This window comes from Neophocaena asiaeorientalis, unplaced genomic scaffold, assembly GCF_003031525.2.
Source record: "Neophocaena asiaeorientalis asiaeorientalis breed wild unplaced genomic scaffold, Neophocaena_asiaeorientalis_V1.1 scaffold505, whole genome shotgun sequence".
Lineage (NCBI taxonomy): Eukaryota > Metazoa > Chordata > Mammalia > Artiodactyla > Phocoenidae > Neophocaena > Neophocaena asiaeorientalis.
In genome coordinates, this window is record NW_020174704.1 from 1100691 (window position 1) to 1128036 (window position 27346).

General features: G+C 37.9%; 1 protein-coding gene across 9 annotated transcripts in view; it reads left to right on the top strand.

The window, feature by feature from the left end:
- The window catches only part of USP45 (ubiquitin specific peptidase 45), a 64149-nt gene that overhangs the window by 1516 nt on the left and 35287 nt on the right, over positions 1–27346 (top strand). For 6 of the 9 annotated variants that reach the window (XR_003005139.1, XM_024759301.1, XM_024759304.1 and 3 more), the window contains exons 2-7: positions 3224–3333; positions 6752–6924; positions 8171–8274; positions 10958–11058; positions 24229–24368; positions 24802–24897. Coding sequence is in view for 8 of the 9 variants with exons in the window: in XM_024759301.1 (XP_024615069.1) it covers positions 3234–3333; positions 6752–6924; positions 8171–8274; positions 10958–11058; positions 24229–24368; positions 24802–24897 (714 nt within the window). In the remaining variant the exon portion in view is untranslated. Of the gene's footprint in view, positions 1–309; positions 323–3223; positions 3334–6751; positions 6925–8170; positions 8275–10957; positions 11059–24228; positions 24369–24801; positions 24898–27346 lie in introns of those variants that run through there. The other 3 variants (XM_024759302.1, XM_024759303.1, XM_024759305.1) reach the window with 3 other exon arrangements.

The window sequence follows — 27346 nt, forward strand, 5'->3', positions numbered from 1 at the left end:
GTTACCATCCAAAATGACTCTGTATGTTTAGACATGTACATACATGTGTCAGAAAAATCACTGGAAATTGACTCTACATTGCCAAGTTAAGTATGAGTCAGTGTTTTTGAAAAAAGGCATAGGTGTTTTATAGATTCTAGGTCAGCTACCTGGTTCTTTTGGTTATTCTGCCAGTATTAGCTATGTGTTAATGCTCAACCTTATCAAGAGTTTACCTGTGCAGGGGGTGTAAAAATATGACCAATTTCTCATGGGCCATTTTTCTTGGATTCTCTTAGTTACGCCTATCTCTTTCCAAGACATCAAGTTAAAAGAGTTGGAGGTAAGTTTGTAAATTGGGGGGTAGAAAGATCCGATTTGCTATTTGATTACATCTCTTTTCTCTCAGTCAAGTAGAAGATCAGATGATAATTTGGAGGAGTAGGGAGAGGAGGAGTTGGAGGTTTGGGAGAGTGAAAAAGATTTCAGAAGGCTGTGTGAGGAGTATATAAGTGAGTTGGCCAGAAGGTGTAGTAGATAATGGGGTGTCTTGATCCGTTTGTGGTCATGATTATGAATTTAGTGGACCCAATCTCCTTTCTTACAAGACTTTCTCCAGCCTGATTGGATGCATTCATGGAGAAAGTGGTTAATTGGATTTGTCTAGGATTGGAGTTCTGTTAGAGGGGTGGTGTGGTAAGTCATTAAGGCTGTGCACACATATTCTGTTCTTTCTGGGTACATGTTAAGGTTGTACTCTTTGTACACTACCCCCCGTGCCCCTCCCCCTTTTGTCTGTTTGAAGCTAAATGTGGCCATATGACTTGCTTTGGCCAGTAAAATACACTTGCAAGTGAAACTTGAAGGACCAGCACTCGATTTGCCACTTCCCTTTCTTCCTTCCCTGCTACAGTGATCATGGAAGCACTTGTTGAGATGCAGCCTCTTGTCAGCCTGGGCACTAAAGGAGTATTGGAGTGGCTGATGGAAGCAAGCCGGCAAAACTTGAAGTTGTGATCAGAGAACAGAATACTTGAATTAGTGATTTTGCAAGGTGGAACTGTAGGGATAAGTGGATGAGGCAGTCTGGAGGGCGAAGGCAGTCAGAAATGAAGTGGTCAAGGAACTTGGAGACCTTCTGCATCTCTGTAACCCCTAAGGCCTTAATTTATTGCAGCCTTGTTCAATAGTGATGATCCTTGGACTTAAGGAAATGGCTCTTAAAATGGTAAACTCAAAAGCTTCCTTATGTGGAACATAGTATGACTAAATCAGGATTCAGAATTTGTTATTGAATTGAAAGATTCTTCCACCTTGATCAATGAAAGCAAATAAACAACCACAAAAATTACAGTATAGCTTAGCCATGGAGTAGCATGGTATTAAGTAGGATTTAGGATATAGTGGTTTAAAAAAATGCATTAACTTGTATCTAAAATCTTTAGAATTAACTTTGAGTTTTTAAGAAATAGAAGGGATTTCTTAAAAATATATTTAGAGGAGCTTCCCTGGTGGCACGTGGTTAAGAATCCGCCTGCCAATGCAGGGGACACGGGTTTGAGCCCTGATCTGGGAAGATCCCACATGCCGCGGAGCATGGAGCAACTAAGCCCATGCGCCACAACTACTGAACCTGCACTCTAGAGCCAGTGTGCCACAACTACTGAGCCCGTGTGCCACAACTACTGAAGCCCGTACGCTTAGAGCCCGTGCTTCACAAGAGAAGCCACCGCAATGAGAAACCCGCACACCGCAACAAAGAGTAGCCCCCACTCGCCACAACTAGAGAAAGCCTGCGCGCAGCAACAAAGACCCATCGCAGCCAAAAAAAAAGTTTTCCTTATGATAAACCATAATGGAAAAGAATATAAAAAAGAATATATATATACACACACACACACACATATATATATATATATATATACACACACAAATATATATATGTCTCTGAATCACTTTGCTATCCACATTTTAACAAGATCTCCAGTTTGACTCACGTACTGGCCTGATCTCTTAAAAAAAGCCAGTGTCTTAGGAAAGTAAGACAGTATTAGTTCTCCATTTCTTATGGGAAGAACAGTTGTAGATTAAAAGATACTGACATAACCAGTACAAAGTGCAAACCTTGATTAAATCCTTATTCAGAAAACCAGTACAGATGATACTTTGGGTCAGCTGAAGAAATTAGAATATGATAGGATATGAGATGATATTAAGGAATTACTGTTAATTTTCTTAGAAGTGATAATGATAGGACTGTATAGGAGAATCTCCTTAAGGCAGTGGTCCCCAGCCTTTTTGGCAGCAGGGACCGGTTTCGTGGAAGACAGTTTTTCCATGGGAAGAGGGGGATGGTTTAGGCGGTAATGTGAGCGAGGGGGAGCAGCAGATGAAGCTCTGCTCGTTCGCCCCCCCACTCACCTCCTGCTCTGTGGCCCGATTCCTAAAGGTCGTGGACCGTTAGCAGCCCAGGGTGTGGGGACCCCTGCCTTAAGGGATGTATGCTCTCTGCAACTTACTTTTAAATAGTTCAGCAAAAACAAACAAACATACAATGTGTATACATATGTATAGATATGTCTATATACACATTGATATTTAGATAAAACCAATAGGGCAAGATATTTGAGATGTGGAATCTAGATAGTATATGGGTGTTCATTATCCTGTTCTTGTAACTTTCTTGGAAGTCTAAAATTTTTCATAATAAAAAAGTGGGGGAAAAACTCACAAAAAATGCTTCCCTGGTGGTGCAGTGGTTGAGAGTCCGCCTAAAAAGGTAGAAATGTATTTCTCTTTAAGTTGTCCAGTGCTGGGCCGCCCAGCGCAGGGCCGCTCACTGCACGTAGGGCGGCCCTGCTATGCTTGGCACTAGGCCTCCACCCCTGGCCCGTTACGGCTCTTGCAGCTCCGCCTGTCTTCTACCTGGTGAAACGAGAGAAAGGGCAAGGGAAGCACAGGAACCAGAAGCAGCGTACACTTCAGGTTTTTTTTATTCACCTGGACATCATACATGTAGGGAACCGTTGGTAAAAGTCAAATGTAGTTTGACTTTTTGTATAAAAAAAGTTTATTGGTTTAATAAAGATTTCTTTGGTTTCAGCTGGTGCTCCCTTCTTCCTCCTCTGTTAATTTACTCGGCCCGTTAAACTTGAAGTCATTTCCATTTTAATATGCGTTAAGTAAAATACATAAAGTTTTAATTTTGAGGATTAATGTGTATTTTTACCCCCAACCTTTTCAGTAACTAACAGATGCGGGTGAAAGAGCCATCCAAAGCTTTACCTGAGAAAGCCAAAAGAAGTAGAAGGCCTACCATACCTCATGATGAAGACTCTTCAGATGACATTGCTGGTAAACTATGATGTCTGGCATCCTGAATAGTGTTGCAGAAGAGAAATAATAATATATGTGTGTTTTTTTTTTAATATATGTTTTTAATGACTGTTTTCTGCATGAACTGTAAAATCAGCTTGTCTAGATCCTGTGGGCATTTTTAATTGAGATTTTGTTTATTTTATATTTGACTTAGAATTGGCATCTTGTTGTTGTTTGTTTCTCCTGGCTGTGAAAACCAAGCCCTCAAGCCAGTGAGGTTGGCAGATGACCCTGGGGAGCTGCTAGCCTCCTGGCTTGCTTTTCTCTTTAGCCTCACGTCTTGGGTTTTAGCTTCTGAGGATTTTCCTTACTGACTTACCAGTTCAGTTCTCCACTTAAAAAGAGGTTTTTAATATATTATTTCCATTTTTAAGTGTTTTTAACTTGGATAATGTTTCAGGATAGATTGCTGTATTGAAAGAAGTCTGAATTATGTCTTTAAATGTTTGTTCTATTCTGTTAATAAGGTTTCTTCAGGGATTCTTATTCTTATGTTAACTCTCTTTTGCCTATCTTCCATAGTTATCATTTTTTCTCAAATCCTCTAAAACTCCTATTCCCTTTCCCTTTGCGTGCTGTTTTCATTTTTAGTTTTTACTGTGTGTTCAGCAGTGTTGCTTTCACCTTACACTCTTTTTAATTTTGCATTCGTTTTTGTGGTGTTATTTATTTAGTTTTTGATCCTAAACTCTGCTAGTCACTTCCTATTGCTCTGCCCCCTGAGCCTAAAGCGTTTGCTTCTTTTTTGTGGTTTTATTGCGTGGCAGCGATTGCTCTGCCATTTTTCCTTTTCCTTCCTTCCTTTTTCTTATATTATCTTAGCAAAGAATTTGTGGCTTTGATTTTCTTTGATGTAGGGTTGCTTTTCTTGGACTAGTTCGTTTTAGAATATTTGTGTAAGAAGGTGGGCCAGAGCACTGTTGAGACCTAACTGTTCAATTTGAGCTCATATAGGCTTTACTTCTTTCCAGCCACCAGGATTATGCAGCCCTGGGTTTTTTTTCAGAATCCAAATTATCTCTTCTTTCCAACTGCCATAGAGATAAGGCTGTTCCCTGCAATTATGGCTTGCTTTTTTCTTTTCACTTAGTGAATGAGAAATCCCCTTCTTTCGATTCTTCTCAAAACAAAATTGGATAGAGGGGTGCTCCTGCCACTGTTGTTGCAGCACAGAGATTTAGGTTTTGTTCTATGTCTGCAAAGCATGCCTTGTTCTCTGTGAAATCTACTGCTGCAGTGTTCTCTCTGCCTCCTTCTGTGCGCACCCCTGTTTGATCTCTGCTGCTTTGAGGTGGGAGGCTTTCCACTTAATTTGTGACTTGGGGCTTCAGCTGTCTCCTGGTTTCTCTGAAAATGAACTCTGTATTTCTTTTTTCTGTTCTTTTTGCCCTTGGATAGTTTTGGGGAGGAGAAAGGGGAAGTGTTAATTTTATGCCACCATTTGCAAACTGGAAGACTCCTTGTAAAATGTTTATTAATATTTAAAGTAAAAAATATGGAGATTTTGATTATTGTTTTTGATTTGTTAATGTGAAACAACTCTAGACTTTAATACATTTTTATATTTTTATTTAGGAATCTCTAGAGGACCTATTTGCCAAATGAAATTTAGACAATTATATGATTAAATGAATTGCAGAAAACTGAGGAAATTTACTTATTAACATAGAGGATATTTTTCACATTTTCCCCCCACAAAAGATAGTGAATACTGTTTAAACATTGGTTAGCTTTTGTAGGAAAACCTCAGACTTTTTAATTTACTTATAAAAAGTATATATGGTTGAGATATTTAAAAGCTAATAGATTTAATTTAGGGGCCTAGAAGCTTTTTTATCTTGAATTCACTTATCTCTGAATTCATTAAGTTTCAGTTTCATAAGTCTAAATTGTAGAATCAGAGAATGGTTAAGTTTTACTCTGGCCAGATGATATAGAAGGTGTGTGGAATGATTTTTCCCTTAGAATTTTAAAATATAAAAACTCAAAGCAATGACATTTGGTAAACCATTTCTAGGTCCTGTACTTGTGTGGTCAGTTTTGTCGGTCTTGCCCTGAACAGCCCTTTCTTTAATGGCATGCATCCTTGCTTTTCAAACATAGGACTTCAGAATTACTCCTTTTATGTCTATAACTTACTCTTGGTGTAAAATTAGAAGTTTTAATCTTTTATCAGATTTACATATTATTTTTGTTGAAAGTATTTATTATAAGTAATTGTCAGGAATCACATTCTTTATCTTCAGAATGAAGTGGAACTAATGCCTCCTCCCTAGTTAACCAGTAGGTGAAAAGGAATGCTTTGCATTCAGAAAGGGAAGTGGAGAAAGTTGAAATGTACATACTCCTTTTGTTTCCTTCTTCAAGGTATTCAGTCTCTGCTTTTGTTGTTTGGTTTTGGCAGATAGCTGTAGATTTGGTGTTTGGGATATTTGAGGGTTAGAAATTGAAGTGTTCAGGTATTTGGGAGGAATGGAAGTGTTATTGAACCCTTGAGAGAAGAATATGGTTATTTGATAAATTAAAAACATATTTGCTCATTTTGGCCATTTGTCTCCCCACAGTGCACACAGTAAGAATCTGTTATAAAGGATAATGAAGGACCATGCAAAATCATTTGTTATTTGGGAATAGTCATTAAGGAGAATTCTGAGAATTCTTGTTCCTGCAAATTATGCCTTTGTTTGTTCTTCTCTTTTCTTTCTCGCAACAATGGTGAAAATAGTATCATAGCAGAGCTAGCCCATGAGAAGATTTTTACTTGTGTATCTTAGTGAAAGAAAATACATTCAAAATGCTTGATACATAGTAGCTGTTCAATAAATAATCTTCTTATTTATTAAACTTTTAATTTTTGAATTAATCTTAGATTTACAGGAAGGTACAACATGTATACAAGGAGGTCCCATTCAACCTTCATCCAGTCTCTCCTGATGTAACATCTTGTATTTCTATAGCACAGTACCAAAACCAGGAAACTGACATCGGTACAATCCTTAGAGCTTATTCAGGTTTCACCAGATATACATGCACTTGTGTGTGTGTGTGTGTGTGTATATATGTATGCAGTTTAATTACATATGTAGCTTTCTATAACCACCAGTCAAAATACTTGATTACAGTATCACCACCTTGAGTGCTAGTTATTCATAGCCCCACCACTGCTCCCCATCTAAAGCCCCTGGCAGCTGCTAATCTGTTCTCCAACTCTATAATTTTGTTATTTCACAAATGTTTTGTAAATGGAATCATGCAGTATGTATCATTTTGAGTTATTTTGTTTTTTGAATCTCTGTGCTTTTTAGTTATAGCATTTTAGTACTGTTGACTTTTGCTTGCTAATGGTATCACTTTGGTTTAGCAAAGAAAATGTTCAAATTTTTGTCTTATTCAGTAGGTTTCACTTGCCAACATGTAAGTAATGCTATCAGTGTGAATCATGTGAAAAAAGCAATAGTTGAGAATCTATGGTCAGTTTGCTTGGAATGTTTAAAAGAAAGAAAATTCTATGATGGACAGCCAGTACTTCCTTCTGATATTTGGTTGTGCCTCAAGTGTGGTTTTCAGGTGAGAAAAGTCTCTTTTATGTGAGAGTTTGTCTTAAATATTTTCCTTAAATCTTACTGTGAGCTCTGACTGTTGGTAATGCTTAGAACTTAAGATTAATTTATTCTGTGTTTAGATATAACTCTCCAAGGCCGAGCTTAGAAATGTTTAAGGTAAAGTAAAATGTGTGTATGTTCAGAAATTAATCATGTGTGGTTTATAAATACTTTGAAAGGGAATCCAGCCCACTTGCAGTAGTTCTTATATGTGGTCCTGCCTTTACCTATTTGTATTTACTTAGGAAATGGATCCAAGTTTTGGGGTTTTTTAAAAATCTTTTTGGATTCATTTTTTTCTCTATGAAAAGTGATTATTCTGTCTTTCTTTTTTTTTTGCAAAGTAACTTCTCTTCAGAGCTTAGAAGCTATTGGTATCTTTTTTTTTTTTAACTGGAGTATAGTTGGTTTACAATGTTGTAGAACCTATTGATATCTTTAATAAAGGAATTTTTAAATAAAATTAAAAGTATATATGTATTTTTTAGAATAAGAAGCATCTTTATTATCTCACATAGAAAGCCAGAAGTAGGGCCACTTAAAGTTACTTGCTTCAATGGAAAGAACATTAAAAACTGAGATTTCTTCCATTTTTCTGCTGTGCCACCCTCAGTTTCATGGTTTCAGGATGGTAAAAGACGTTTCATGCATGGTGTATCACACAGCAATCCCCAAAGGCCAGAAAGAAGGCAAAAAGTACATCCCTTCCCTGTGTTCTTTTTTAAAATACGTAAAACTTTTCCAGAAACATCCATCAGACTGCCCCTCATGGGACGTTGACTGGAATTGAATCTCATTTCTTTACTTACCTGGTGATGGAAGTCACTGTGATTGGTCTGTCTCACTAGTTTTCAGTGGAGTTGGGTGGAGGTGTGTAGGGTGTTAGGAGATGTGTGTATAGGGGAGGGGCACCACTGGCCTGTGAGGATGCTCAGTGTCCCACCATGCTTCAGACAGAGAGCGTGTACACTTTTAAATGGTATGGAAATTAGCTTGGCTCATGACTGTTTTTCTATGTAACAGAAACAAGTTAGCCTTTTTGCAAGAAATTGAATTTAATGAGAATCCTATTGTTTTCTGAAACTTTTCCCTCCTGCTTGAAACTAAAAACAAAACAAAACTTCTAGTGTGTTTGAGTATGATTTAAGTTTTGATTAATTTGAAATAAACTTGTATGTAAATCATACAAAGAGTGTTCTGTTCATCTTTAGGGATGTGGTAAAAACTCAGAAAGCCAGCATTCACTGAAGCACTTCAAGAGCTGGAGAGCACAGTTTCACTGTATTATAATTAGTCTGAGCACATGGATCATTTGGTAAGTTAGATTTCGTTAGTACTTGTGTTCACTATAAAAACTGTCTTTGAGTTTTATAAGGTACGATATTTAAAGATGATATACCAGCTCGTACTTTTTAGCCTAAACACAACCTATGGAATCATTTAAGAAAATTAACAGTATCCATGAATATAAAATGTAAGTAAAAATTTTAGTCATCCCTGTAGTTTTCTTTAACACTTTCTTTGTACAGTAAAGAAAAATTGTTGCTAGTTGACATTTTGGTAATGAACTTGCTAAATTAGAATGTCAGAGTTCTAGTGGAGGAAGGTACTTCAAGCAGTCAAGCCAGTTGGCCATTCTCTGCAGGGGACAAGGAAAGCCTAGGCATAGATAGTTTGTAAAAACTTCTCAGGGGATTCTACTACTTAAGCCTGGTTGGGTACTAAGTCCAGTTCCCTCACTTTATGTGTAAGGACACTGAGTATCATTTATTTACCTTTTTGTGGTTACAAAGTAAAGATCCAGGCACTAAAACAAGTCTTTTTGATTCTTTAGTCCCTTACCAGCATACCACACTGCTTCAGTGGTTTAACTGGACACTGTATTGAAAAGCTTTTCCTATATTTTACAGCAAAACTTTTCTCATGAATTTATAGACTCCTAGGGTTATTCAGATGAACTTTCAGGCGTTTTCAAGTTTTAAGACAAAAATATTTTAACTTTGTGCTTCATTTCAGGGTTCTAAAATTAATATAAGGATATTTTGGTTTGTAAGAGAGACCATCATCATATAATTTAACTCAGCCACAGGGTTGGATGGCTGCTGCATTTGTGTTTTTGTTGTTGGCCCCAAGTAATAAAATTGGGGTGAATGAGGAAAGAATTGCTAGAACTTAATATGTAAATGAAACATTGGAGCCAAGGGAGAGGGGAATGATCCCACAGTGTGGCAGCTCAATAAACATTTCTCTGTAGTCTGAATAGAGCAGTGGTCTGCAGCGATAGGGTGTATCAGAATCACTGGGAGGCTTGTTGGAATAGATTGCTGGGTCTCAGGCTTAGAGATTCTGATTTACTAGTTCTGGGGTGGGGCCTGAGAAGTTGCATTTCTAACAAGTTCCCAGGTGTTGCCAGTGCTGCTGGCCTGGGACCATAGTTTGAGGACCACTGAAGTAGAAAAAGATGGTGGGAGAATTGAGTGGCACCTGGTAAAATAGGTTCATCTCAAGTGAATCTGAAATGGAACGTCTGTTGTAGCTCTTAGGACCCCGATTATGGTATGAATCATGATTTAATTTCAGCAAAAATGCCTTACCTAGCATAATCAATTAGGGTTGTTATAATTTAATTGTTTTTTAAATTTTATTTAAATTTATTTTAAAATTTTATTTTATATTTAATTGTAATTTTGATTTCATAGTTATATAGAGTTACAAGGATGGTGAATTTATTGAGTTTTGTGAGATTATGGATTTGTGAGATTTATATTATACTGAAAATAATTTTAAGTCACATTTGGGGGTCCATAGAATTACTTCTCTTTCAAAGAAAGAAATTCAGGTTTGTCACATGCATTTATAGAAATTTAAAGATTGTGAGTATGTAAGGTCATGTTGGTATAATGCATTACATTTATAAAACACTTTCAATATGGTCAAACACTGTTCTTATTTGATCATTGGATCTCATTAAGATGAGAATAGATAGAAGAAACCTTTATTAACTATATGCACTAATGAGTAAACTTAGTGGAGGGTAGTTTTCTGAAAAGGAATGTGCTTTTCAAAATCTCTTCTCTAACCCCCTTTTCACAAATAAACTCCAAACAAAATAAAACACCTCATCCAGTCTTCCCTGTCTCTGTAAGTGGAACCTCCATCGCTTAAGTATTTAAGCCAGGAGCCTTGCAGTTGTTTCCTTCCCCTTTTTATCTTATTTTATTTTTCAACCTTTTAACAAAAGTAAACATATGGTATAATGAATTCCTCTATATCCACCACCCAGCTTTAAACACTGTGTGCTCACAGGATATCTTGTTTCATCTAGACCAGGATTTCTCAGTCTCAATACTGTTGTCATTTGAGTTGATAATTCTTTGTTGTGAGGGGGGCTGTCCTGTGAGGGGACAGGATTAGCTCTGGCCTCTAACCACTGGGTGCCAGTAGCAGCTTTCCCAGTTGTGACAACCAAAAATGTTTCACAATTCTGCCAAATGTCCCCTGGGGGACAAAATTGCTCCTGTTTGAGAATCACTGACATACCCACATCAGCTTCTCCCTTTCCTCTTCCTTATCTTTTATATCCAATTCGTTAACTGCTTCTACCTGAAAATATATGTCTGTTCATTTCTCTCCAGATCCACTGCATCTGCCCTGATCTCTCTCTATTCCTGATGCCATCCAATCTGACATTAGTCAGAGTGATGTTTTCAAAATGTAAATTGGATCTTATCACTCGCCTGCTTTTTAAGCCTCTCATGGCACTCCATTACACTTAGGATAAACTACCAAAACTCTAATTTGAACGCTAAGGCTCTGTATGAACTGTCCCCTGCTTATTTCTGTAGACTTATTTACCTCATTTCTCTTGCCTCACCCTATGTATCCCCCTTACCCCATGACTTAAAGACAAAAGTAGATAAATACCAACTTTATTACCTGATGTGCAAAATTATTGAAGATGCTTTCATAATATTTGCTTACATTGTATATTTTTTCAGGTGTTATGAGTGCGATGAAAAATTATCAACACATTGTAATAAGAAGGTTTTGGCTCAGATAGTTGATTTTCTCCAGAAACATGTTTCAAAAACACAAACAAGTAAGTTAACAGCAGTTGCTAAAGAAATTTGTATTAAAGTATCATATTTTTTAATTCTTATAAAGAGATAATAAATTCATAAAGAGTACTTTGGATTTTACTGTGACCTCTCAGTATGAGTGCCATGAATTCTTAGGTAGCAGTTTTGTGATGTTATCTTGTGTTGTATTTACATAACTAATAATGAGAAGTCGGAGAGGATAGTGACTGGATTGTGGGCTTTTGAATCAAACAATGCTGAATTTGAATTTAGGTTCCACCTAAATTACCTACTGTCTGTGTGACTTTGACTCCTTAGTTTCCTCATGTAAAAAATTAGTACGATAATTCTATCAAGTGGGAATGTTGTGAAGCTTAGGGATGTTTTCTAAAGATTTAGAAATAATGTGTGTAAAAATACTTGCATAGTCCCTGACACATTTATGAAATGATATCTGTTATATCATTGGAATACTGTTCTGACGCTAACTACCTGGAATTAGGCTAACCTTGCAGATTAAGGGCTCAGTTCCCCCAAAAGATTGCCCTTACTTCAGACACCATTCTCAAGCTAGGTGTTCTCAGGACGCCCCCCCCCATTTCCGACCAACTGGCTACAGGGGTTCCCACTGTCCTCTTAATTCAATAATTTGCTAGAATGACTCAGAAAACACTGGAAAGTGCTATACTTACAATTACAGTTTCATTATAGCAACAACAACAAAAAGAAATAGAAATCAGGACCGGCCAAAAGAAAAGACATGTAAGGTGAGGTCTGGGAAGGTACCAAACATGAAACTTTTCTGTCTTCTTCCTGTGGGGTCAGGATGCATCACCTTCTCAGCACATCGATGTGTAACAATACACACAGACTGTTGTTAACCAGGGAAGCTCACTGGAGTTTTGGTGTCTAGCGTTTTTATTAGGGTTTCATTGCATAGGCATGGCTGACTGAATCATTGGCCACATGATGGAACTCAGTCTCCAGGATCCCAACCCTCTAATCACACGTTTGGTCTTTCTGGCATGGCTGGCTCCCATCCTGAGTCATCTCATTCGCATACATTGTCTAAGGTCCCACAATGATTAAAAAAATACTTTGGGGCTTCCCTGGTGGCGCAGTGGTTGAGAGTCCGCCTGCCGATGCAGGGGACACGGGTTCGTGCCCGGGTCCGGGAAGATCCCACATGCCGCGGAGCGGCTGGGCCCGAGAGCCATGGCCGCTGAGCCTGCGCGTCCGGAGCCTGTGCTCCACAACGGGAGAGGCCACGACAGTGAGAGGCCCGCGTACCGCAAAAAAAAAAAAAAATACTTTGTTAACATAAACTATCAAGTGTGGTCTGAGGGGTCCACCATGAGTAAAACAGACACTCCTGTCACTCTGGAAATCCAAGGATTTAGAGGGGGCTTCTCAGGAACCTGGGACAAAAGACAGCCAAATCCTTTATTATACAATAGTAACGTATTATATATTGTACTTTGTTGTCTAACATATAAGCAGTATATAATACACATTAATATAAATTACGAATATATAGGGAAGGAGTTTCTTCATTCAAAAATATTAAGTGCCTACCACATGCCATGCTTTATGCTTTATTTGATATGTAGTGGTAAAGCAAAAATAGTTTTTATGTTGCCCTCATGAAGTTTAGAGCATAGTGGGAGAGACAGACAGAAACATAACACATATGTAACTTTGATAAGTGCTACAAAGGAAAAGAACAGATTGCAGTGATAAGTAATAATCTCATGGTCATAGTGATCAAGAAAGGCCAATATGGCTGGAGTGTGGTTTGCTGGGAGAAAGCAGAATGTGGTTAAAGTTAAGATGTAGGTGGGCAGGTCATGAAGGATACTGTAAGGAATTCCATGGTAAAGAATTTTTATTTTATTGGCAGTGTAATGGAAGCTATTAAAGTGTTTTAAGCAGAAGAGTAATAGTCATTTCATCTTTTTAAAAATAAAGATAACTCTACCAAATGGAGAATAGACTGTTGTGGGTTAAGATTGGAGGTGGGGAGATCCTTAAGGAGGTAAAAGGAGGTTATTGTGGTAGGGCGGGTGAGAGATGAGTAGGGGTTCTGGTGGAGAGTGGGTGGACTAGGTGTAATGAGTGAGGGAAAGTAGGAGGAATCAAGTACATACCTCAGGATTTTGATTAACTAGGTGAATGGGAATAAATGGCCATGGTAATTTGGAAATGCCTTTAGAGCAGGAATTGAACTGCTTAGTAGGTGGCATCAGAAACTGAAAAATTATGTAGAAATATAGTTTTCAGCTGTATTTTCTGTAGCTCAATATAGAATGATTTTTGGTAGCTGTTGCTCTGAGACAGTAATGATGAAGACATTGGAGGAGGAACTAGAGGAGGTAAACTCAGGTTCTTGGACAGCAGAAGAAATGATTAATTTTATCACTCATTCATTGGAAAATATGGTGGTTATAGGCATTTAATACTTATAGAACAGAGGCTGGTCTTAATGCTGTCTCCTGAAAGCTGCCCATTAGTTTTGTTGGCCATAAGAAAAAATGTAGGGGGCTTCCCTTGTGGCGCAGTGGTTAAGAATCCGCCTGCCAATGCAGGGGACACGGGTTCGAGCTCTGGTCCAGGAAGATCCCACATGCCGTGGGGCAACTAAGCCTGTGTGCCACAACTACTGAGCCTGCGCTCTAGAACCCGTGAGCCACAACTACTGAGCCCATGTGCCACAACTACTGAAGCCCACGCGCTTAGAGCCCACGCTCTGCGACAAGAGAAGCCACTACAATGAGAAGCCGACACACTGCAACGAAGAGTAGCCCCCGCTCGCCGCAACTAGAGAAAGCCCACGTGCAGCAACAAAGACCCAACACAGCCAAAAATAAAATTAAAATAAATTAAAAAAAAAAAGAAGAAATGTAGGGGTATGATGGCAAGGGTGGCAAAAGTACAACTGTAGAAATTATTTTCTCTGGATTTTTTACGTTACAGGTTCCTTGAGGTTAAGAACAAAGCCAGTCTGAATCCATTCAGTTTTACAGATTTCTTGAATATTTATTATCACAAAGGATGTAAGGTAGGGAGCGTGGAATGGTATGGGAGAAAAACCATGGGCTTTGAGTCAGGGGAGTCTGGCATTCAAATTTGACTCTTTCAATCACTAGCTCTGTGACCTGGGGCATATTACAGTTTGTCTGAGCCTCATTTTCCTCAGCACGTTCTTCCTCTTTCCCATGGGAAAAGAGATTGATAAGACCTTTCCTAAAGAAGTTTAAAAAAGGTGTGAGATTTAAAAAATGATGTAAGTCGAAAAGAATTTGTTTGTATTTTGAGTGATGTTCAGAGTCCTTCAAACATTCAAAGCGGGATGCAGTGTTCAATTGAAAGGAACTCAAAAGGAATCGTGGAGGAGCTGGCTTCCAAGCCGACCCTTAAAGGATGAACTTGAGTAGGTAGAGAGGAGAGAAGAAATCATTTCAGGTGCCGGGAAGGAAACACCAATGGAAGCTTTAATTGTGTTTATGCAACCATGGGTAGCACCTGGAATGGGGGAAACAGGTTCTTGAAAGAGTTTGAGAGTGTGTAGAGCCTTTAAAGTTAGGGTGAGACAGGGCTTACCTGGTGGCGCAGTGGTTGGGAGTCCGCCTGCTGATGCAGGGGACGTGGGTTCGTGCCCCGGTCAGGGAGGATCCCGCATGCCGCGGAGTGGCTAGGCCGTGAGCCATGGCTGCTGAGCCTGCGCGTCCGGAGCTTGTGCTCCGCGGCGGGAGTAGACCACAGCGGTGAAGCAGCCCACGTACTGCAAGAAAAAAAAGTTAGGGTGAGACATAGTTCTGAATCCAGGGTTTCCAGAAGTTCTAGGGCAAAATGTTAGTATCTTTGTGTTCCAAGTTACAGTAGCTCTCAGGCAAGTTTGATTTAAAATAATATCCCTTGGTATTTTAGAAGTAAGTTTTTTGGGGTAGTAATATTTTTATAAGATACTTTACAAATCAAATATGAAAGTTGCTATTGAGGTTTGTAAGAATGCTGGATATGATTATATAGCTATTTTAAATGATAATCGTGACGATTGTAGAAATGTCTGTATATGGTAATTCAAAAAGACTATGAAACTGTATATATTGTGTTCAGATGGCAGGATGAGAGTGATTTAAATGGAGCCTTTTTATATTTTGCATTAAGTAAATATAACTACTGAGAGGAAAGCCTGTGCCTGTACCTTAAACATGTTTTTAAGTTATACGATGCCTGGGCTAATTTCATGTCTGATACATCTAATTCAGCTTCTCTGCTCAGTGAATCTCAACTTTTGTTCCCAGTAGCCCTTTAGACTCTTAAAAAATTATTGAGGACTTAAAGAGCTTTGGTTAGGTAGGGTATATCTATTAATATTTATCATATTAGAAATTAAATATAAAAAATTAGAATATTTATTAATTTACTGAAAAAATAGCTGTAATTCCATTACATGTTAACACAAATAACATATTTTTAGAAAAGATAATGGTTTCCAAAACAACACAAACCTAATGAGTGGCATTGTTTTACATTTCTCCAAATCTCTTGAATGTCTGGCTTAATAGAAACAGCTGGATTCTCATATCTACTTCTGCATTCAGTCTGTTCTGATATCACATGTCCTGTAGCCTCTGTAAGACTGCATTGTATAATTGAGAATGAACAAAAGTAAGAAAACCAAATAACATCTTGGGCTTATTATGAAAATATCTTGGAGCTTAAGGACACCCAAAAGGGGGGGCTTGTCTTCAGATACACTTTGAGAACTGCTAAACTAGCACATTTCTGTCTTTATAGTTTCTGTCTTCAGTCTTTCTTGCCTTAAGGCTCAGCTCAGATCCTACTTCAGTGACACTTTCCCAATCCTTTGTTTTATCTCTTCTTCTATGTAGCATACTTTAGAATCTTAACACTTGATTTTGTGGCGTTCAGCTTTCATATGTATCTGTGTCTTGTTTATAAAACTGTACATGCCTTGAGGATTGTACCCTGGCCTATATTCTTTTTGATTCTCATATATCTAGGTAGTAAATACTGCTGAATTGAACTGAACTAGCATGTGAGCAGTTTTTACTGAGGAAGTAGATACGCTTGGCATTTTCACCAAAACACCCCTGAATATTATCAAATTATTTTATTTATTCATTCAGTCTATTAATATACTTGAGTTTCTACCTTGTGCCAGACACTGTGCTAGATATTGGAGATACGGTGGTGAATGAGATCTATTTCTCAGTTCCTGCCATTATTGATCTTTTGGTTAGTGAGGGATATTGACAAATCACAATTATAATTGCTGTTTAAATAGTGCTGTGAGGAGCAAGAACAGGGGCCTGTGAGAGCACTTCGGAGTAGTATCTAATCTGGACTAGAGGATCCAGGAAGGTTTTATTGAGAGGAAGAGATTTCTAAGCTGGAATCTGAAGGATAGCTAGATGTTAGGTAGGCAGAGAGGGAAGGGGTGTGTGCTCCAGGCAGAGGAGATAGCTCATAAATGAGGGAGCCTGATACGTTCAGGGGATTGTATAGAGCTGCAGGGTTGAGTTTTGTGATGATGCGGGGGTGGTGAGAGGTGAGACTCTGGAGGTAAGTAGAAGCAGCTGTTGAAGAGCCTTGTAAGTTTAGAGTTTATCCTGGAGGCAATGAAGAGCCACTTATAGGTTCTAAGAGGAGAAGTGGATGATCAGTTTTGTATTTCAGAAAGATCACTTGCTGTACTATGGAGGGAGATACAGAGGAATGCCTTAATATGTATACCTGCCCATTCATATGTCAATATCAATTTATTATATGACCAAATAAAGATTTCTAAGGCTAATGGTTAACTAGGAGTTAGTGGAATTTTGAGAACAAACATATGAGGTAATTCTTAGTTGGTTCCAAAGTAGACAAGTAGTGGAATAGCAAGTTTTTCCTTTTTACTCTTTAAAGATTAAACTTCTTTTCAGCTGTAGAAATGGGCAAATTACATTAATACTACATGACTGGTTTAGGTAATTGCATTAAGCAGTTGAGGGAATCCCAGTGCTGGTTCCCAGAAGAATGTTTACAGCTGTGTAGATGCCACATCTGATGCTAGGATTTGCTTTTAAAAAAAAAATCTCTCCACACTCTCCCCCTCAAACATGTACAAGAAAACTAAAAACAACAAATAAAATCCCCATATAACGAAAAGGTCATATAACACAAGATTGAAAAAGAGCAAGAAAACTTTCTTGTGAGACCCACCCAGAAATATGTGTTGTTAAAAGTGGGGGCTTCCCTGGTGGCGCAGCGGTTGAGAGTCCGCCTGCCGATGCAGGGGACACGGGTTCGTGCCCCGGTCCGGGAAGATCCCACATGCCGCGGAGCGGCTGGGCCCGTGAGCCATGGCCGCCGAGCCTGCGCATCCGGAGCCTGTGCTCCGCAGCGGGAGAGGCCGCAGCGGTGAGGGGCCCGCGTACCGCAAAAAAGAAAAAAACAAAAACAAAAACAACAACAACAAAAAAAAACAAAAGTGGGCCAATATTCTCTGAAGGGCTTATTTCTCACTTTGGTAGTCTAGTAAATGTCATGCAAGTGTTCAACAAACACTTATAGAATACGGGAATTCCTGTTGAAATTATATCATTGAATATTGGTTTGCTATGTGTGAACTAGACAGATGATAGATAATCCCACATTCTTTTCTAAACCAATAAATTTGGCCCATAATTTTAATACTGGTGGGATGCCATTTTCAAAGAACTTAAAGAGAGCATAAAATATTCTGTTAAATTCATTAAGCTTATGCTCTTGGTATAGAAAGACTTGTTATGTTGGTTCTTTTGGTTTTATTAAGTATAAGTTTGCTGTATCTTTTTTTTTTTTTGCGGTATGCGCGCCTCTCACTGTTGTGGCCTCTCCCGTTGCGGAACAAAGGCTCCGGACGCGCAGGCTCAGCGGCCATGGCTCACGGGCCTAGCCGCTCCGCGGCACGTGGGATCTTCCCGGACCGGGGCACGGACACGCGTCCCCTGCATCGGCAGGCGGACTCTCAACCACTGCACCACCAGGGAAGCCCTGCTGTATCTTTTTGAAATAAGAAAGTATGGTACATTTGGGATCTGAAATAATGTATCTGAGAATAAATAATATTGTACCCTTTTACAGTAACAGTTTGTAATGTAATACTTTGACTTTTCTTTATAAAGTAATACATTTTGTTCTACTATAAAGTGACAGTCCATATGCCTAAGAAATTTGCATTTTCATAAATAAGTACTAAAAATAGTTATTTCCATATATAAAAGGGGTTAGGGACAAAAAATGTTGAACACTTCAAAAACAATTTGTTTTACCTGTAGGGATGTAAATCTGTGGTTCCTCATCCGAACTACAGAACACAGAGTTACTTGAATGACTGTTTTCTGAGCTCCCCCCCAAAATGGCACTAACTTGTGGATATATATAGGGAGAAGTTAATTGGGTACAGTGGGTACCTATGGCATTAGGGCTTAATTTTTTTTGAGGAACCCTTTGAGAAGGGCTACTATAAACTTTAATAAAACTGTAAATTCGGGCTTCCCTGGTGGCGCAGTGGTTGAGAGTCCGCCTGCCGATGCAGGGGACGCGTGTCCGTGCCCCGGTCCGGGAAGATCCCACATGCCGCGGAGCGGCTGGGCCCGTGAGCCATGGCCGCTGAGCCTGCGCGTCCGGAGCCTGTTGCTCTGCAACGGGAGAGGCCACAACAGTGAGAGGCCCGCGTACCGCAAAGAAAACAAAAACAAACTGTAAATTCACACCCCAAAGGCATCCAGCAATTGATTACATCCAGCTTTTGCTTAAAAGAAGTGGTCTTTTCTTTCATATCACTACTAGCATTTCATTAGTGTCTTAACTTGTCACACGTATTAACCTTATCATCCATCGTTATACAGACAGATAGCAGATCATAATGGTTAAGTGTGTGGATTCTGAACCCAGACTACCTGGGTTTAAATCTACTCCCTACACATAGCTGTGTGCCTTCGTTTGATCATCATCTTTACAGTGGGGAAAGTTATCAGAGGAGATGATGCTCTCAGACTTTTTCCTTAAATAAGCAAACTGCAAAATAAGTTTGCTTTTCCCGTGCCTGTGAGAAACTTGGGATGTACCAGTGTTCCGTTTCTGGTTTAACCAAGGCAATTCACAAATATTTATACCTTTGAGAAAAGAGAGACATTTAATATTACTTGGCAACAAATCCACTATTGGTTGTTTTCAGTTTTCTCCAAGATGAGCAAAGCAGCATTTCTGTGTACTTATTCTTCTGTTTCTGTAGGTTAAATTTTTTGGAATTTCTGGCCAATTTATAAACACATCTTAAATTTTGATTACTGTTGTTTAGCTGCCTCCAGAAAGATTATACAAAGGGTATAGTTGACAAGAATACTTGTTTTTCCATGTTTAACTTTGTTTATAGTTTTTAGGTTTTTTGGTTTGGTTTGGGGGGGGCAGTAATGAAGTTTTTAGTGTCATTGTTGCCAAGTCCATCAGTCTTTTCTGTAATGGTTTTTTAGCCTTTGGGGTCATGCTTTGAAAGTCTTTTGTACTCCACGTTTATAAAGATATTCACCCACAGTTTTCTGGTACATTCAGGGTTTTTTAAAATTTATAACTTAATATCTTTAAACTTGGTTTAAAAAAGTAATTAGAGGATCTTTGTGTTGGAGTCGTTTTTATGGTAGAAAAATTTGACATACTTAAGGTTACTTTTTAGATATTAGATAGCCTTAGTCTTAGCCAAGTGTGGAAACGGTGTTTTTCTTCTCTTTATTTTGGCTTTGCTGGTGCTTCAGCCAGTTTTCTGTCTTATGAGACTTGAGTTATGTACAAAGCCCATCAGGTCTGCTCAATTAACCAGCTACTCTTTGAGTACTCAGATTATAGGCTTAAAGATATATAAGACCTATAAAAGACCTATAAAAAGATAGGAATATAAAAGACCTATAAAAAATTTATCTAGAATGCCTGAAGTTTCCTCTTAATGTTCTTTGCATTCTGGGGTCTCTGTTATATTATTACATAAGTGCAATACCTGATGACAGTGTTGGTAATATAAAGGAGATAAGTAAGGTGAGATAATGATATATATATATTTTATTATAAATATATCTTACATATATTATATTTATATATGTGATATATATTATTAATAACCTTCTAACCCTGAAATTCTGTGAAGATTCTTTTTAATTACAGGCATTTCATGGGTTCAGGTAAAACTTGAGGAAAACAACAAATGATCAAAATTTTGTATAGTTTATCTTTTTTGTTATTGCTGTAGCAGCTTTGTCCTTTTAATTATATCATACTTCAAAACATCTTGAAGTTCAGTCCTTAGTGCATTCATTCTGTGTTTGTAAAGGAAGAGTTCTTAAAGTGAATATGATCTAAAATCACTGCCATATTGAGAAAGCTTTGTTGTCTCTAAAGACAAAATGATCAATAATTATTCTTCATTGGAAATAATAAATTGCATTTTATTAAAATGCATACCTGTTTGTAGGTCAGATAATTGAGAGACTGATTCAAACATGCTTGTTTTAAACTAGAATCTTAAACTCTCGGCTGACAGTTTCTTAGTGAGCAAATGTACATAAATACTCAGTTTCTAAAAGTTTTACCAAGGTGTTATCATGAATTTAAGGCTTAATATCTCTATGCTGTTCACTATATGTCCTTATACTCTATTCATAAATCATAGGCAATTAGTTATAAATAATTACAGATAGTGGTTCATATAGTACCTGGTACACAGTGGACATTTGATAAATCAATTTTATTTGAGTTGTTACATTTTATAAACATGCTACTTAGTATTAAGAAAATGAAAAAATTGCACTTTAAGATACATATAAATAGTTCTTAGAAAATGTCATTCTATTTTCTAGTTATATTATCTGATTTATTTAATATTCAAGTCTAATAGCCTAATTAATTTTGAGCATATTCTTACAGACTTAATAAATGTAAAAGTCAACAAACAGACTCTTGCCACTTGTGTGAAGTGGCTATTTAACCATGAAATAAACTATTTTTATTGCCATTGCCCCGTGGATATGTTCTTTCTGGCAGTGCTGTCCATATTTGGTGGCTATATGCATGGAGAGCCAGGTGGTGCTGAAAAGCATCGCACAGTGAAGCGTGGATATATCTAGGTTTGACATTTGTCATCCCTTACTGCTGAAGGGAAGGGTAAAATCTGTTTTTCCATATGCTTACGCTTTTTTTTGCCTGCAGTTTTGACCAGATGGTCTTATGAACATTGTTTACTTTAGGATGCTATCCCAGATGTTTTGAAAACTGATGGGTAAATGTGGTACACAGATACATAAATCATTTGCATATTATGGTTTAAAAAATGCTATTTGGGCTTATAAGACTAAAATATAATTTATTTCTGGAAGTATTTTTCCAAGTGAATAATAAATATATATTTATGATATATATTATATATTTATATATAGTTAATATAATCTATATAGTTTATTTTCCCCAACCACTCTGTTTTCATATTAATAAGCTAAAAAATATTATGGCAACATTTATTAAGGATGTTAACGAAAGGAAATACTTTTGAGAAGGCATGTTTGTTTGTGGTTGCATATACTCAAATCTGTAAGAATCTTTCCTGCTAGTTTTTGTAATTCTTCTCATTGTGCATGAATCACTGAAGAGAAATTACCTGGCAAAATGACAACAGATTTATAATCAAAAGATTATCATTATACCTTTGGGCAAATCACTTAACCTGTTGGAAACTGAGTTTTGTTAACGTAAAATCAGAGTAACAGCCTTGCCCCAAAAGATGGAGCGCTGCTTGGATTTAATTACTCTTTCATCTTAAATCTCTTAAAAATCACTGTGAAACCATCTAGTGGCAACAGCTATAATGTGAGCCTGAAACCGGCTAATTCTGGGCTTTAGTTAGAATCTCAGATATAATTAAGAGGTGGATTGCTCTTGTTTGCAAACCCAGCCAGGATCTGTATGGGGCTTCCTCTTGTTTGTGTAGTGCTTCTTACGCACTGGCTGGCTTTTTTCATTTGCTTTTACATTCCCTTGTAGGTTTGAATACTGTCTGGCCTTTTCCTGCTTTTCCTTTTTTCTGTGCCTGGACTCTGCACCTCAGTGACCTTCTCCATTGATTGTACCAGCCTTTGTCCCCAAGCTCTGTAATGGGGTTTAATTTTTATCACTTATTTTAATATCTGGAGGATAGGAGAAGAGATCTATTTTGCTAGTTCTTTTCTCTGTTAACTCAGAATTCTAGGGTTGGGCGTTAAAAACAGCTCTTCATTATCTAGACAACAGATATCCAGTAACAACCAATAATGTTTAAAGAATAAACAAACAGGAATAAAGGGGAAAAACAGGTAATAGAGTTTATGATAAAATATTGCATCACAGGATAAAAGTTAAGAGTTGAAAGAAAATCTTTTTCCTTGTAATAGATTTGCTTAATGAAAGAAACATCTGAGAAACCACCAATTTATTTCTCTCAATGAGAGGTTTCCACGTGTCAGAAAGAAAAGCCACGATCATGAAAACCACAAAGTCAATGTAAAAGGCAAAACTCATATTAGCAATTCAGAAAATCCAGTTAGAAATGAGATAAACTTGAGGGGAACACCCCCAGAAAATATAGGAAATGATTAAAGAGAGAAAAGTGAGAGCAGATAAACAGAGGACATGAAGGATAGTTCATGAAGATACGGATTTTGGCACAAATAATTTCGGGGGCCTCTCTGGGCTGTTTTTCACACTCTTAAATAGTGCTTAGCATGCCAGGTGCTTTGCAAAGCAAATTTAACTCATTAGGGCCTTCCCTGGTGGCACAGTGGTTAAGAATCCACCTGCCAATGCAGGGGACACAGGTTTGAGCCCTGGTCTGGGAAGATCCCACATGCCTCAGAGCAGTTAAGCCCGTGCACCACAACTATTGAGCCTGTGCTCTAGAGCCTGTGAGCCACAACTACTGAGCCCACGTGCCAAAACTACTGAAGCCTGTGTGTCTAGAGCCCATGCTCCACAAGAAGAGAAGCCACCGCAATGAGGAGCCCACGCACTGCAGCGAAGAGTAGCCCCCGCTCGCCACAACTAGAGAAAGCCCGCATGCAGCAACGAAGACCCAATGCAGCCAAAAATTTAAAAATAAATAAATAAATGTATTTTAAAAACATTTAGCTCATTTAATCCTTATGAAAACCGTGTGAGGGCTTCCCTGGTGGCGCAGTGGTTAAGAATCCACCTGCCAATGCAGGGGACATGGGTTCGAGCCCTGGTCTGGGAAGATCTTCTTTCTATTAGTTGGCATTCTCTTGTAAGGAAAACTTTTTTTCTTTTATCCTCATTTTAAAAATCTATTATCAGGGCAGACTCATTCTCATTTTGTTCAGTGAATAATAATTTTATCAGTACCCTTCTTTATTTTGATATTCAAATTGTTCCAGATTGGACCACTGGGAACCTGTTTAAAATGACGCCTGTGTGTTTTGATGTACCTTTGTGTTTTTTTTGAGCACTTCCTTATTTTCTGGCATAACAAAAATGTTATAGGCTCATTTGCCTCTTTTGCTGCCCCAGGTTTAGAATCAGCCTTTCCTTCAAGGGGTCTTCATTCCTTTTAGTGGGAATGGTGTTTAGAAACCAAGATCTGGTCCTTCCTACTTTTTTTTAACTTCATTTTAAAATATTTTATTTTATTTATTTATTTATTTTTTTGCGGTACACGGGCCTCTCACTGTTGTGGCCTCTCCCGCTGTGGAGCACAGGCTCCGGACGCACAGGCTCAGCGGCCATGGCTCACGGGCCCAGCCGCTCCGCTGCATGTGGGATCCTCCCGGACCGGGGCACGAACCCGTGTCCCCCACATCGGCAGGCGGACTCCCAACCACTGCGCCACCAGGGAAGCCCCTAAAATATTTTATTTTTAAATTCATCTGGAATTTATTCTACAGTGTGGTCTGAGGTACGGATGTGTATATTAAGATGAATTAAAATTAACTGCTTTAGCAGTAGGATACAAAACAGGAGATGCTTCTTTGCGTTTGTATTCTTGCCCTTCAGGAACATTGATTCAGAGGAAAATCTTATTTAATTTTAAATAATACATTTAAATTATGTCAAATGATATGTATTTAATTTTAAATCTCGTGTCCATTATGTTTTCTCTAACTTAGATGCATTTTCTAGAATCATAAAACTTTATGAAGAAAAATGTGAAACAGGTGATAAAAAGGGAAGAAAAGACAGCAGTGTAACATCTGTAAAAGGAATTACAAATTTAGGAAATACTTGCTTTTTTAATGCAGTCATGCAGGTAAGAGCCATGAGAAAACTTTGTAAAATGTAATTAATATTATATTATATTAAAATTAAAATAATATATTAAAATTATATTAATTAATTTGTGTTTATTGGCACGCCTGTGGACTGTCACATGACTGCTAAATGTTCGTCTAGAAGTCTGTCTGTTTTCTTTTTGATTGGTTAAGCTATCTTTAGCCATTGTCATACACATACATACACCTTCTTTTTCCACAGTGCTTCTGAAAGATCTCTGTATTTTACCATGGCTCTGTCAGTAGTAGTGACGCTTATTAAATGTAAAATGCATTCAGTTAAATTTTCTAAAACTTAAAAATATTTTTGCTAGACCAGATGACATTTGAAGCTTTGGGAGAGTATTTATTCTGTAAAATCAGAGGCATATTATAACTGAATCAAAACATGTTGCTTTTGTTTTCTTTCAGAATTTGGCACAGTCTTACATTCTTACTGAACTGATGAATGAGATCAAAGAACACGGTACAAAACTCAAGATTGTTCCTTCCTCAGACTCTCCACTGGTGAGAAATATAATTAGCTGGATAATAGCTCTGTTTAGATAAGCCAGTGATGTTGCCAAAACCTACCTTTCTTATTTGTCACAACTATCAATTGAGATGGTAGTCAAAGAATTTGAAAAAATAATTCAGAAGCGTTTTGTAAAAATAAATGATAAGATTTAAAGCTTCTAAAGTTATAGCTTTAAGGTATGTTATAGTTCAAACGTATCATGGGTCAGACAGCACAAAAAATGTTGAGGCAGCTTTCAAACAGACATACTAGAAAAGACAAACGGTTTTGCCTTTTGTTGAATGAAATGTCTAGGATTCCTGTTTCGTAGTTACTGGTGACAACTACTTAAATACAGCATTTTTGCTCTTTAAAGGTAGATTTAATTTTAATAGTGACCATCTAAAGGTTTTTTGGAGCCTAATTTGACATTGGGTTTTTAAACTAATGAGAAAGGGGAAAAAAGGCAGCCTTTGACATTCAGAAGCTAGCCTGACACCCCCCAGTTAGGCCATGTTATTCAAACAATCTCACAGAATACCAGACTCGAGCTAGGTTACTCCAAGACTGTTAACAATGAGACAGAGCAAGGCCACTTCATAATTTTCTCTAAACACAAACTCTACCACTTAGAAAATCCCAAACACCCTCTTTTGGCCTAAATGAGTCACTGCGACTTTTTTTTTAACTAGTTACAGCTTTATCCTCATTCTAGCCTCCTTTTATTGAGATATCCAATTGTAGAAATACCCTCACTTTCGGACAGCATCCAATTGAGAGCAGACCTCTGCTTCCTTAGATTATTTTCCTTAGATTAACTTCTTCCCTAAATCACGCAACTAAAGCCCAAATTCTACAATAGTTCTTTTGAATACCCTCTGAGAGACACTCCATGGTTCCCCATTGTGTGTGTTCTCCCTCAGTAGAACAAGTAATAAACCCACCTTGTTCAACTACAGATGTGTTCCTGGTGGTCTTGGGCTGGAGGGCATTTACACTAATAGTTATGATTTCAGTTAGAAATTGATTTGTGTGTGTGTGTTTTAGAAGAACAGAGAGTGAATGTATAGCTCATGATCTGGCTTTTGAAATACTTAAGAAAGAGGAATTCTAAAAGTTCTTAGCCCAGTGTAGTAATCTTAGATTTTTCTTCCAAGGAGGCAATTTTTAAAGACAATATTGTTGTATTTTTTTGTTGAAAAGGCAGTCTGTAAACTCATTGCCTGTTCAGCCTCTTAAAATATTTATGTTAGAGCCCAGTGCCCTCTTCTAGATTGTAGTGAGATAGTGAAGACTACTTTACTAAATGGGAGTTAATGCTAGTCATTTGAAAAGATTTCTTATTAACTGTGATTGGATGTTAGGTTGAAGTATTTCACATGTGGAGCTGTGAAATTACTATATATGGCAATCATATTACAGCTGATCACTGTAGGTTTGTGTCATTCTAAGAGGGGAATTTTCAATCTTAGGTCTTAGTTTTTTAGGACATACAGCAGACCTGGGCTGTGGGACTATCAGTGTAGATCACTACTCTTTCAGTCACCAGTTTTATTTGGTCCTTCGTAATCTGTATGCCTTTTCTTTCTTTTCCTTACTTTATTGTGCTGGCTCGAGCCACCAGTAACATGTTGAATAGAAGTGATGAGAGCAGACATCCTTGCTTTAATCCCAAAATTAAGGGAAAAACACTCAGTCCTTCATTATAAAGAGTAGGTACAGGGACTTCCCTGGCAGTCCAATGGTTAAAACTCTGCACTCCCAATGCAGGGGGCATGGGTCCTGTCCTTGGTTGGGGAACTAAGATCCTGCATGGTGAGGCCATAAAAAAAAGAAAAGAGTAGGTACAAAATAAGCTACAAGTTATATTGTACAACACGGGGAATAGCCAATATTTTATAATAACTATAAATGGTGTATAACTTTTAAAAATTATGAATAATAATATTGTACACCTGTAACTTATGTAATATTGTACACCAATATACTTCAATTTAAAAAAAAAGAAGAGGATTTAAGACTAGACACTGCAGGGGCTTCCCTGGTGGTGCAGTGGTTGAGAGTCTGCCTGCTAATGCAGGGCACACAGGTTCGAGCCCTGGTCTGGGAGGATCCCACATGCTGCGGAGCAACTAGGCCCGTGAGCCACAACTACTGAGCCTGCGCGTCTGGAGCCTGTGCTCTGCAACAAGAGAGGCCGCGACAGTGAGAGGCCCGCGCCCCATGAAGAAGAGTGGCCCCCGCTCACCACAACTAGAGAAAGCCCTTGCACAGAAACAAAGACCCAACACAGCCAAAAATAAATAAATAAATAAATAAATAAATAATCTCCTACCCCCAACATCTTCTTAAAGAAAAAAAAACAGACTAGACACTGCACCGAAAAAAAAAAGAATGAACTTTTTAATTAATTAATTTTTGATGTTGGGGGTAGGAGTTTTTATTAATTAATTTATTTTT